At 39.1% G+C, this 12856-nt stretch overlaps 3 protein-coding genes across 3 annotated transcripts; 2 read left to right on the forward strand and 1 right to left on the reverse strand.

Moving 5' to 3' along the window:
- Positions 1-247: 247 nt before the first annotated feature.
- LOC134755347 (mitochondrial import inner membrane translocase subunit tim16) lies at positions 248-1006 on the forward strand. The gene has a single exon (XM_063691878.1). The coding sequence runs from the start codon at positions 394-396 to the stop codon at positions 775-777; it is 384 nt and encodes a 127-aa protein (XP_063547948.1). The 5' UTR covers positions 248-393; the 3' UTR covers positions 778-1006.
- LOC134755340 (uncharacterized) lies at positions 823-3432 on the reverse strand. Its single transcript, XM_063691867.1, has 2 exons — positions 3234-3432; positions 823-2936 (listed from the first exon to the last, which is right to left on the reverse strand). Exons 1-2 carry the CDS (start codon positions 3333-3335, stop codon positions 1824-1826), a joined length of 1215 nt encoding a protein of 404 aa, XP_063547937.1. The 5' UTR covers positions 3336-3432; the 3' UTR covers positions 823-1823.
- A 245-nt stretch (positions 3433-3677) lies between these two features.
- Positions 3678-8091, forward strand: LOC134755684 (3-hydroxyacyl-CoA dehydrogenase type-2-like). Its single transcript, XM_063692234.1, has 6 exons — positions 3678-3800; positions 3882-4046; positions 4143-4307; positions 6057-6189; positions 6679-6783; positions 7742-8091. Exons 1-6 carry the CDS (start codon positions 3792-3794, stop codon positions 7933-7935), a joined length of 771 nt encoding a protein of 256 aa, XP_063548304.1. The 5' UTR covers positions 3678-3791; the 3' UTR covers positions 7936-8091.
- Positions 8092-12856: the final 4765 nt, after the last annotated feature.

The raw sequence follows: 12856 nt of genomic DNA on the forward strand, positions 1-12856 counted from the left end.
AAATAGTTTATTTGGTTAAAAAGATGCGTTCAAAATATCAACCATTATAATAAATTCAATTGAAATTAATTACCAATGAAGCTTGTTCTTAAAGAAAAACCCAGTAAAAAACGATTTGATACAAATATTTTTGTTATTTAATTTTACAGATCTTTATTTGCTTTTAGATTAAAGCTCAGTCACTGAATGTACGAATGAACCTTAACCTATAAAGATAGCATGTCAAATATTGTCAATTTGTCAATCTATCTTTCATTTCAAATAAGTCATTTATGTCGTAATAATATATTTCAGTGGATTTCCATATTTATATTATGGACCGAATTTAGTTTTTCATCTACCTTATTCATGCTTTAACAAAAAAGTAGCTAGTAGATAACCCTAGCAATAAATATGGCAAAATATATAGCTCAAATTATAGTACTCGGTGCTCAAGTTGTTGGTCGGGCTTTTGCTAGAGCTTTGAAACAAGAAATTGCTGCATCTCAAGAAGCAGCGAAGAGAGCTGGTGGTGGGGAAGCTGGCGCCCGAAGAGCTGCAGCCAATGCGTCAACCGGACTCACATTAGAAGAAGCAATGCAAATATTGAACCTAGATAAACTAGATCCAGAAAAAGTGAAAAAGAACTATGAACATTTGTTTTCCGCCAACGATAAAGCGAAAGGGGGTTCTTTCTACTTACAATCCAAGATTGTGAGAGCTAAAGAGAGGATAGACACAGAATTTAAACAGAAGCATCCTGACCCAGACCAGAGTAAAGCCAAAGACACATCTTAAACTTTTTAGTGTAGTTATCTTGGATAGAGTAGTTTAGAACAAATATTGTTTTGTAAAATATTTTATTGCATATAAATGGATACCACAATAGTGACTAGAATACATCAGTCTTCATTACAATGCTGATTATGTTGTAAGTTAAATATACAAAATTTATGTTCACTCACATAATGCTTCTCGCAAACAACTATAGCATTATAGAAATCAATAAATTTTCCTAAGCATATGATTTAAATGTTTCACTTGCTTTATTTACCTTAAACTTATCTCATTGGATATGTAAAAATATTACCTACACAATTTCATGCATAATATACCTACTTCATAAAATTATATGTATACAAAATACTCATTAATAATAAAATATGACTAGAAAATGTATCTCTAAAAATGGAAGATAATTGAGTAGCAGAAGGTCCTATAACTTATAATTGTGAACTAATAACTGATATTTTAATAATTTAAACAGTCATTACTGCTAATATAAATAAAATTATTAATTATTGTAAATATTACTTAAAACTAGAATATATCAGTCAACTTACATACTATAAGATTTATGGCAGTATATACTTTTCAGCAAATTTTTAGGATAGTTGCAAAAATTCCAAATTGAAACTAGAACAGTCAAAATTCAAATTTTTGAAGCCTAAGACAACTTTAGAAACTGGCTTCTGAACAATCCTATTGGCATTCAAATAGTTATTACCAACTTTTACAATACACAATGTATAACACATAGCTTACAATATCACTCAATCCGTACAATACAAAAAGCTTTTAACTATTTTTCTAGCCCTACTCAAACAAGTGCAGTTTGTTGGTATACATATAATGGTTTTCATACTTGAAACGAAAGCAGTATATCACCGCTATACTTACTCAACCTCGTATCTGCAACACTCATTTGATGACAAAAAGACCCATATTCCGAATGAAAGAAAAGCGACATTTCCATCGAATGATTGTTGCAGATATGAGGTTGAGTAAGTATAGTGACGATATATTCCTGCATTCAAAGTCTGAACAGGGCCTAAACTTTTTATTTATGGCTTAACATCCATAAGTATAACAACCTCATAAGGGCTACACTCTGACATACCCAAAGTGTTACAGAGCCACCCATAAAAACCTTTCTCAAAATCACATACATCCTTCCACCAATTTGCTCCACTAAACGTCAGCTGCACAATACCTGCATACAAGCCAAGTCCTACAGTAAAAATCACTATCAAAAATGGATAAGACAATATCACTATCGGTGCCAACATTGCTTTCCTAACCCAATTCAGATCTTCAGTAACATGTGAAAAGATGTTGTACCAAGTCATTGTGCCCATGTGAAATGAATACAGTGCAGACACACAAGCCACAAACGGTATGCAGAGGAGGCTGAAGAGAAAAATGTGTGGACCATTGTATACTGAGCATTTAGATATGTCCATCTTGTTGTACTCCTCTGCTACAATAGCTGCTTCAATGATTTCAAGTTCTTCTCGAGAAATATTAAGTTTCACATCAACATTTTGACCTTTCTTCTTTCCTCTTTTTATTGTTCCTGTCATGGTCAAGTAGGACTCTCTGGAATAGTCTGTCAGAGAGCAGTCTGGTGTAGATCCTTCTGACTCAATCCGCAAAGCTGTAATCTCTGTATCATTCTCAGTCTCAATTATTTCTTGCACAATGTTGACTCGCTTTTTTCGCTTGGCACTATTTTTGAGACTGTCAGTAAGTGGACCCATTTCAAAGCTATTTTCCGATTGGGTTTGAGACATGCTGTTTGGAGTAGCAGAGGAACTCTCATTGTGTTCATTCAGAAACTTGCAGCTTTTCTGTATATCATCATCTCTGAGGTCATCATGGCTTGAACATGCATCTGAAGAGTTCTCATAAATTGGAGACAAGTCAATGATCTCTCGGCTATTCATCATCGAGAGGGCCTGATAGCCATTTTTCTGTGAACTCTGTGACTTCTGTGGCTCAGCCTCTAAATTCGAGTCATTGATGTCTTCATCATTGACATCAGTTATTATGGGAAGATTAATTTTCATGTTGGACTTGAGTCCCTCCATGGTGGAGTGTATGATTCCATTAACAACATGTTCTGTGACTGGTGAAAGGCCATTCTTGTATTTGGTTGGCAAATCAGTCTCAGCTCCCTGTTCGAAAAAAAAAACATTACTGTTATCAACAAGTAGGAGTAGGTATATCTTTTAACAAAAGTAAGTAATTTGTAAATAGGTCAATAGGTCTAAGTATATTGGATACAAATTTGTGTTATAACTTGTTTATTCAAGAATAAAATATGAAAAATTTCGATGAGGACGCTAACGCTTATTGGATCAGAAATCGCTCTAATATGATTCAAATTGGTTAGTGACTCGCGTATGGGAATAATCCAGCTTGCCTTATCTAAAATAAGTAAACTTATGTGCTAGTTGTTACAAATTACGAACCTGAACAGCAATTATGTGGTCTACGTGACCTGTTATCGAATTTTGTTTTTTGCCATTGCGTTTTTTCGGCAATATAAACATGGGTTGCTCCACTTTAGCCATTTCCACTTATAGTATACTTCACTATTGTCGTTGTAAGTCAAAATTCAGTATTTATTTAATAAAAACTATGATAAAATCACAAACAAACACCTTAGTAAAAATGGTGAAAAGAATTAGTGAATTTGGCTTGTGCTGTTCGAGCTACGGCGAGGTCGATATTTTTTTATTTTATTAACAGTTTTCTACTAAAAAAAAGAAATCTTTCGTCATATTTTTCCGATAACACTTATATTATATAAATGATTATTTAGTATGTGGTATCAATAAAAATCTTAATTAACATTCTCAATATTAACAAAAACGTCGTTGTTTTCAATAGCTCGAACATACTATTTGTTTTGACATTTGCAAAAAAGTAAACTTGCCGAAGGAAGGAAAGGAAAATTATAAATTGTAATCTATTTGGATAACTTGGATACATTATAAACTTTTAACAGAAAGTAATATTTAAACAAAATGCTCAAGGTATATAAATAATTTGTTTGTGGTCTAATTAAAACTATGCAAATAATTGATCAAACATAACCTCACTTTGTAATATTTCAGGGTATGGTTAGTTTAGTTACCGGTGGTGCTTCAGGTCTGGGTAAAGCCACAGTTGAGAGGTTCATAAACCATGGCGGAAGAGTTGTTATCCTTGATCTTCAGGCCACACGAGCAGAGCAAGTGGCTAAACAATTTGGCAGTGAAGTTATAGCTTCCCCAGGTTGTGTAAGTATTTTATTAATTTTTATCATTTCAAGTGACATACGTCATTTTTGAGTTGAAGGAATTCCGATCATTAGTTATAAGACAACTCTTCTTCAGATTACATCCGAGGATGATGTTAAGAAAGCGCTCCAGCTGGCGAAGGACAAGTTTGGGCGGCTAGATACACTAGTCAACTGTGCCGGACACGTTGCTACGCACCAAATATACAACTTCAATAAAGACAGACCATGTGACCTGGAAGGTTTCCAGAAATGTGTTAATGTAAGTGGCTTGAACTTTGAGGTTTGTTTATTGGGGTTTCTTTCAAGTGGGTTGATCAACCATTTCTTGTTGTTATTCTGTCCTGTCAGCCAGGGGACAATATTAACATAGTTTGTTAATAGAAGATTTTTCCATGGCTTATTATGGAAAGGGTTTATAACTAACACTGTTTTGTTTATTTAAATATACCATAAAACCCGAGTAGAGTGACCCGGGGGAACATTACCATGGTAACAAGTGATAAGAAAAACTTGATTCACCTTTCAGTACCTATGTGTGTGGATAGTATACTTTTGATTTCATCTGCTTCGACTTCTGCTGGGTGACTCTTTGAAACCGTATATTGATTGATTTATTTGATATTGTATGAATAACCACAGGCATAACAGGACAACTTTAGCACTCAATATTAAGGTTACTAAATATTTATCAGTACGGTATTTACTCACTATTATTTTTAGTCGCTTTTGGCGACATGTTTCGGATTCTTTGGGAATCCATCCTCAGGCACGAGTGTCCGCGGCGGTTGTACGTCGTGCACTGCCCGCGCCGCCCGCCTCGTCGCTCGTTGCGCACGCGCTGATGGGGCGGGGGCGGGGGGCGCGGGGCAGTCCGCAGATGGAGTCGTCAAGTGAAGGTCTGGTAGGGCGGCTGTATCGAACGAAGTCAAGCACACTGCACTCACTATGTCCCCGCGATCGTCACACCACACTTGCCGCTTGACCCTAGGTATTATAGGCTTCCATGCAGGTGGCAACATCCAGCCTCCGTCCCGATTGAAATTAGGGCGGCGTGCAATTTCAATCGCCTCGCGAATCTTACGCGGCACAAAACATTTCTCCCGTACCAGTAATCTCGCTTTATCGAAACGAATGAAATGGGACGCGCCTATATCGTTCGCATGCTCTGCCACCGCTGAGTTCCTGGTGTCCATGTTCTTTACGCTGCATATGTGTTCCGACAACCTAGTGGAGACATTCCTTCCGGTCTCACCGACATACGCCCTACCACAATCGCAAGGTATCTCGTATACCCCCGGGCTCCCCAGCGGGTCCTTGTCCTTTGGAGAGCGCAGCAACTGCCTGACTTTGGTATGGGGACGGAAGATTGTCCTAATGCTAAAACTTCGGCGTAATAGGCGTCCAATTCTATCCGTTATCCCCTTAATAAAAGGCAAGACGACAGGTGCTCTCTCGACCGTTTGTACTTGCCGTAATGTACCCGTACTTGCTGCTCGCTGACTCTGTCTCCAATTGTACCCATTGCTCTCTAATACCTGCCTTACATGCTGCAGCTCCTCTTGCACGACGTACAACCGCCGCGGACACTCGTGCCTGAGGATGGATTCCCAAAGAATCCGAAACATGTCGCCAAAAGCGACTAAAAATAATAGTGAGTAAAAACCGTACTGATAAATATTTTGAAATATGTCTCACGATAGTTTAAGTGCGATTAAGGTTACTATTTTAAAATGAAAAAAAAAAACGGAAAAAAGGCGTAAATACACAAAACATGATGGAAATCGTATATAACTGTTTCTGGGCCACCTTAGGTATGTTAGTGGACCATGTTACTACATTTAACTGAGATATTTATCAAACTGACGGCATCTAATAATAACAATAAATAAGCGGCTAGGCTACTGCGGCTGTTGTTGTTCCGTGATGGGAAAACATACAATAAATAAAATCCATTTTAAATACTTTGGAAAAATTAAGGTCTATGTAAAATGAAAGTTTATAATTTCAGATAAATACCATAGGCACATTCAATGTAACCCGCCTGGCTGTGGGACTGATGGGTCAAAACAAGCCCAATGAGCAGGGTCAAAGAGGGGTGGTCGTCAACACTGCTTCCACAATAGCATATGAAGGTGATATAGGTAAGCATTTAATAAAAGAATAGATGCCTATATGGCAACTCGCGGTCACCAATTACATAGGCTAATTTAATATAGGAGCGCAGCCGCATATATTTGTTGCGCCCAATGTTACAACCTGTACCGGTAAATTAAAAATATCTGCAAAAGTTGAGTTCTAAGGACGAATATAGGCTGTTGAATTACTAATGGCACTGTGAGCTGTAGACCTCGTGAACCAATATAGCTCCGCCATTATGAAAAATTGTAAAAACTGAATCAATAGAAAATATTCTATTTAATCATCGACTCTACTCACCAAATTTCACGAGCATCGGTCGAATGCGACCTGTAGACGAGATAATCCGGACATAAGAAAGAATTTAGTGCTTTCGCAACTCAGTAGTGTTGTTCCCGGCATAGTATGATTCTATCTACGTATCTATGTTTGAAATCAGACTGTCCCTGGCCGAACTATATTTTCAGAAATGACATCTTTTCTTAATTTTAAAGGGCAGGCCGCCATCGCTGCATCCACAGCCGGCATCGTGGGCATGACGTTACCCATAGCCAGGGATCTGGCGCCCAGAGGGATCAGGGTGGTCACTATCGCTGCTGGTGAGTACACAACATGAGTTTGTTGTTATATGAGTATGCCTGTGTATATCAGAAATTTCACACACACATGTCCACACAAAACGGGCCGCCTTGCGAGGGAATTGCCGCGCTAAGCAGCTCGGTTTGTATGTAGACGTGCCTCGGCCGCATTGCCTCGGGCGAGGTACGTCTCCACCGACCGAGCTGCTTCGCGCGACAATTTCTTCGCGAGGCGGCTAATGTATCCGATTACTACTATTAATGACGCGACACAAAAAGGGTTGACCTACGACACGAGTACACGCCAGTTGTCTCAATCCTAAAGCGCAGTCTCCCGCCAGTTCATAGAGAAATAGCTTGTCACTACGACACGAGTACACGCCAGTTGTCTCAATCCTAAAGCGCAGTCTCCCGCCAGTTCATAGAGAAATAGCTTAGTGCTCTCCATACATAAATAAAAACTCATTTATAATAAGTTTTAACAGAGCTTTAAGAAAACTTATTTGTATTAAAAATTAAGCTTAATAAGTATTTAGCTTTAAGCGAGTTTAAAACTTATTAAAAATACGTTTTACTGTACCTCCCATACAACTTAGTGTAAGGCCAAGTGGACGCTAGAAGCGGAGCGTTCGGCGGGGCGTGCAGCGTGGCGTCGGGCTCACAAGTAATTTGAGCAGCGTGCACTAACGGCCTGGCCACGACATCGCGCGGCGGCGGCAGCGGCGAGCGGCGGCCATAGGTTGGAGCGAGACACAGCGATCGGACCTTTCGTTCCCACCTATGGCCGCCGCTCGCCGCTGTCGCCGCCGCGCGATGTCGTCGATTTATTTCCAAAAATCGTCTGCAATAATAAGATTGCATGGATAGATGACAGTCCTCTATAGGCCGAGAGCTACTTTACGTTACCTAGGTACGTGGCCTATCAGAACCCGCCTTACCAATTAAAATTTTGTTAAAACTGCAACTCTTTTGTCTACAGGTATTTTCGACACTCCCCTAGTCTCATACTTACCAGAGAAAATGGTTGAGTTCCTCAAACGTATGACTCCATTCCCCTCAAGATTAGGCAAGCCGGAAGAATTCGCTCATCTAGTCTCAAGTATCGTAGAAAACCCGATGTTAAATGGCGAGGTCATACGATTAGACGGAGCGCAAAGGTGGTTCCCCCTGTAATATTAGGCCAAAGTTATTGTTAAGTTTGTAGAAATAAATACTGTAGATATTATCTGTGTGTTTTAGGACATATACCTAACCTAGAACTTCGTTGTTCTGATATTCCTGATCATCCCATCCAGTGTTGGTCCCATGGCTCCCCTGATCCTGTCTCTCTCCTTTCTACTTACAGGTATGTAGGTATAATAATGCATATAAATATGTTAAGTCTGTAAGGTATTTGTAATATGGGCGTTGTTGCCTGAGTAACATTTAAAATAAATAATTAATTACCTATATATTATATTATTTTTTAAACGGTCTCCATAGCCCGTCGGCAGTGGACCCTACCGACGAAGCTGGGGGGGGGGGGGGGGGGGGGGGTGTCATACGGGCGTTTTGGGACTTTATCGTGAAGTGAAGTGAAGTGAAGTGCCAAGTGCGAGTCGGACTCGCGCACCGAGGGTTCCGTACTTTTTAGTATTTGTTGTTATAGCGGCAACAGAAATACATCATCTGTAAAAGTTTCAACTGTCTAGCTATCACGGTTCATGAAATACAGCCTGGTGACAGACAGACGGACAGCGGAGTCTTAGTAATAGAGTCCCGTTTTTACCCTTTGGGTACGGAACCCTAAAAACGTCACTACCACGTTAAAAACGAGTAACAACTCGATCTCGATACGTTCTACCCAAAGTGTAAAGCCTTATAGTGTCTACTTAAACATTTAATTTATGAACACAACCAGAACCTCACATATTATCGTTATCTGGTTCGCATATGCTAACCAATCATATAAGTTGTTTCATTAAACTTCGTGCTAAGTAGGCAGTTTAATCTTAAATGATCTCAATAAAATAATGCATTAAGTCACAGCTACGGACTGGTTTCCTCCCGTATGTAGGTAGTAAATGATAATAAAATGCACGAAAAAATAATACAAACCAATTCCCACTCGTTCTTTAATTCTTGTTTACCGCCCTTAATACACATACTCGTACTATTACGCAGGTGCGTATATAATATTTCAGCTATTTATAGACAATACCAAAGGAGATGTGCAATAGTTCTGAAATTGATAACCAAAGTATAAAAACGTGTCTAATTTCAAAGTATTTTTGAGATTTAAGGCATTTACTAGTAACCTCACATATTATATTTTATTACCTACATCTCTTACGCAAAAACAAGAATATAAAAAAGTACCACAAGTACACGTAAATGTTCCCATTCGTTGATTTATCTTACTTTGCTAAGAATTTTTTTCTTATTCTCTCGCTAGCTACTGCAATTTGGAGTCGGCAAACCGATTATCTTTAGCTTACAATGTAAGTATCACTACTATGTGACCTATACTGCTATCCACATATTAAATTAAACTATTACAAAACCATCGTAACTCAAGTCATCTGCTTCGATAAATCTATACTTAAGCTTATCTGGTTATAAGCTAGGTCGTCAATTAGGTAGTTATTTGCTGTAATTTGTAGTTCCCGGTCGTCGCGCAACTCGCACAGATGGGGACATGTGTTTTTACTATTTTGAAATCGCAATAGAGACGATAGCTTATCAGTACTTTGAGTCTATTTATGAACCAGCGTAAAGTAGTGAGGTATATTCCTTTTAAATGTAATGTATTATCTAGTGCAAATATTTAAAGCTCCGTCACACAGACGCGTTTTGCGGGCGGCGCGTGAGCGGGGCGCGATGCGAGCCTTTTATTTAGATTACACACAGACTAGTGTGCGACCGAAATCGGATTTTTTGCCGAAATCGAAGGTTCGGCTTTGCTCGAGTTCCGGCAGAAACCGAACCCTTGGACGAAACATGATTTTTATGCCGAAACCGAAACTGCAGCCGGACACTAGTTTAGATGAAAATGTGATTGTACGTGTCCGATGCCATTAATGCACGTGATCTGAAACCCTCATGATTCAAATAGGTATAGTCGACATCAGATATCGGAGCGGCCGAGGCGCTCACAAATATCTGAACACGCCTCTATTGTCAAGGCGTTAGAGTGCGTGTTCAGATATTGTGACCACCTTGGCCGCTCCGATATATCTGATGGCGACTGTACATAAACAGTGTAACTGTGCGCTATAGATAGACCTACATTTCGCCATTATGTTTAAATGTTAGTTTCTCTAAGTAATACCTAACAAAGTTTTGGCTATTTGAATGGTTTGGTGTGCATTTGTTTCACTAATAAACCAGGTAGAAGGTAGCTAGGTAACTGGAAACAGGAAAGACAAATTCTGCTGTTCTCAAAGAAAAACTGTTGAAGCGTCATTGGAAGTTTACTATTTCATTTCATCTCTTTTTATTTCTCATTTTGCAGCAGCTATAAAAGAGAGAGAAGCGAGAGATTTTGAAACAAGTTAAGGTACTGTTGATTGTCTTTGTGTAGAACCTTGTAAAAAGTGAGACGCTCTTTATAATGTTTATGGGCATTGATTAAATACTGGGAACGGACACACTGGGAGAGCTGAACTCTACCGCAAAAGGCTCTTTTAAACTAGTTTACCTATAGCTCTCTACGGTAAAAATATAAGAGCTACCTTCATGGTTGCATGTTGCATAGTTTGTTTGTATAGTGAGTACATATGTATATTTAATCCAAACATAAGTATAAAACAGTTTCTAAAATCCATGATATCCATACTAATATTATAAATGCGAAAGTCTCTGTCTGTCTGTCTGTCTGTCTGTCTGTCTGTGTGTTGCCTCTTCACGCTTAAACCGCTGAACCGATTGAGTTGAAATTTGACATAGAGATAGTTCGAGTCCCGGGGAAGGACATAGGCTAGTGTTTATTCCAGAAATCGCCCTTTAGGGGGGTGGAAATTTGTATGGGGAATCAATAAGCACTGAACCGATTTACATGAAATTGGGTATGGAGGTAGTTTGAGTCCCGGGGACCCCAAAAAATTCTTCTCTCTTCTCTTCTCTTCTCTTCTCTTCTCTCTTCTCTCTTCTCTCTTCTCTCTTCTCTCTTCTCTCTTCTCTCTTCTCTCTTCTCTCTTCTCTCTTATCTCTTCTCCTCTCCTCTCCCTTCCCTTCATCTCATCTCATCTCATCTCATCTCTTCTCTCCCCTCCCCTCTCCTCTCTCCTTGCCTCGCCTCGACTCGACTTGACTTAGCTTATCTTAACAACAACCTCTCCTCTCCCCTCCCCTTATATTCTAGGCCCTAGAATCTAGGGAGTGTCTACCAGGATACCTTTCATATACTTACGTCAACGTCCTCCTAAGGCTTAAGGTCCTACCTTTAGTAGAGATAAATTTATATCCGATTGGTTAAAAAAATAAGCTACCCAAAATTACTAATTGCACGCGGTCGCGGGCAAAGGCTATCCATACTAATATTATAAATGCGAAAGTCTCTGTCTGTCTGTCTGTGTGTTACCTCTTCACGCTTAAACCGCTGAACCGATTTAGTTTAAATTTGGCGTAGAGATAGTTTGAGTCCCGGGGAAGGACATAGGATAGTTTTTATCCCGAAAATCATCCCTTAAGAGGGTGAAAAGCGGGGTGGAATTGAGATAATTAAAGAGTTGCTAATAATTTGCGTGCATATTATGCTCAAATTGAACGATTGCTATAAGACTTTCTCCAGGCGCTATTCTTACTCTAGCTGGGGTTATTAAGTCCACGCAGACGAAGTCCCGGGCAAAAGCTAGTATTATAAATGCGAAAGTGTGTTTGTCTGTCTGTTACCGTTTCACGCTTTTTAAACCGCTGAAACGATTTAGTTGAAATGTGGTACAGAGATTATAGATTAAGTCCCGGGAAAGGACATAGGGTACTTTTATCCCAGAAATCATCCTTTAAGGGGGTGAAAAGGGGGGTGGAAGTTTGTATGGGAAATCGATAAAAAGCAGATTGGATAAAAAATAAGCTACCCAAATTACTCACTCCACGCAGACGAAGTCGCGGGTAAAAGCTAGTAATATTATAAATGCGCGAGTGTGTTTGTCTGTCTGTTACCTTTTCACGCTTAAACCGCTGAACCGATTTAGTTGAGGTACAGAGATAGTTTGAGTCCCGGGGAAGGACATAGGGTATTTTTATCCCAGAAATCATCCTTTAAGGGGGTGAAAAGGGGGTCGTTACTCATTATAGTCATTCATTATATATTATAGTAATGCGTTGCGCGAGAAATCTGCCAACTCTTCGCTCACCAGTGAAGTCGTAAGACTCGTAAGGTCGTCTTTTAGTAAGCTCTTTGAAAAGCCGGAGAGCGTTAGGACCCTAAAGGACTCAAAGTCTCAATCCCAAATGGAATAAAAATAAACTCGGGGTCGAGTCCCCTAAGCCCAACCTTTAGGTACCTGTCCTTCCTTTCTAAAATGACTGTAAAATACTAGCAATATGCCGGTACCTGTATTAATATATTGGTAGTTTGTATTTAAATATATTATGTAAATATTAACCTTTGCATGAATGTTTCCGGGAGCTGCATTGCGATGATTTAGTAATAAGTCTTAGTCGCATACATTTATTACCTAACCCAAGGAAGCTACTAAGATCATAGGGACACTCTGTCATAGAGAAATAAATGAGCTTACAGTGGTCATTGCTTATGAGTTTCCTTACTTAAGAGTCCCCGGTAAGCTCGGTTCTCCATACATACGTAGTTCCGCTCTCATTTTAAAACTACTAGCTAGATTGCTCTGAATCTTTGTAATTACAATAGGATAAGGTATATCTATGTCTGTAATTAGTTGATGTAGCTTCAGATACCATAGTTTAGGTTTTTCATACAAAACTTGTTTTTGTCCTATTTCGTTTGTTTTATAAACTGGAGCTATATAAACTAATTTCAGACCTAGATAGACCTCATGCCATTGTATGTGCAAAGTTTCATTACAATCCAACACGTAGTTTTAAAATGAGAGCGGAACTACGTTTGTATGCGAAGGTGCAAGTCGGTCGAGCT

Source organism: Cydia strobilella, chromosome 1 (genome assembly GCF_947568885.1).
Source record: "Cydia strobilella chromosome 1, ilCydStro3.1, whole genome shotgun sequence".
Taxonomy (NCBI): domain Eukaryota; kingdom Metazoa; phylum Arthropoda; class Insecta; order Lepidoptera; family Tortricidae; genus Cydia; species Cydia strobilella.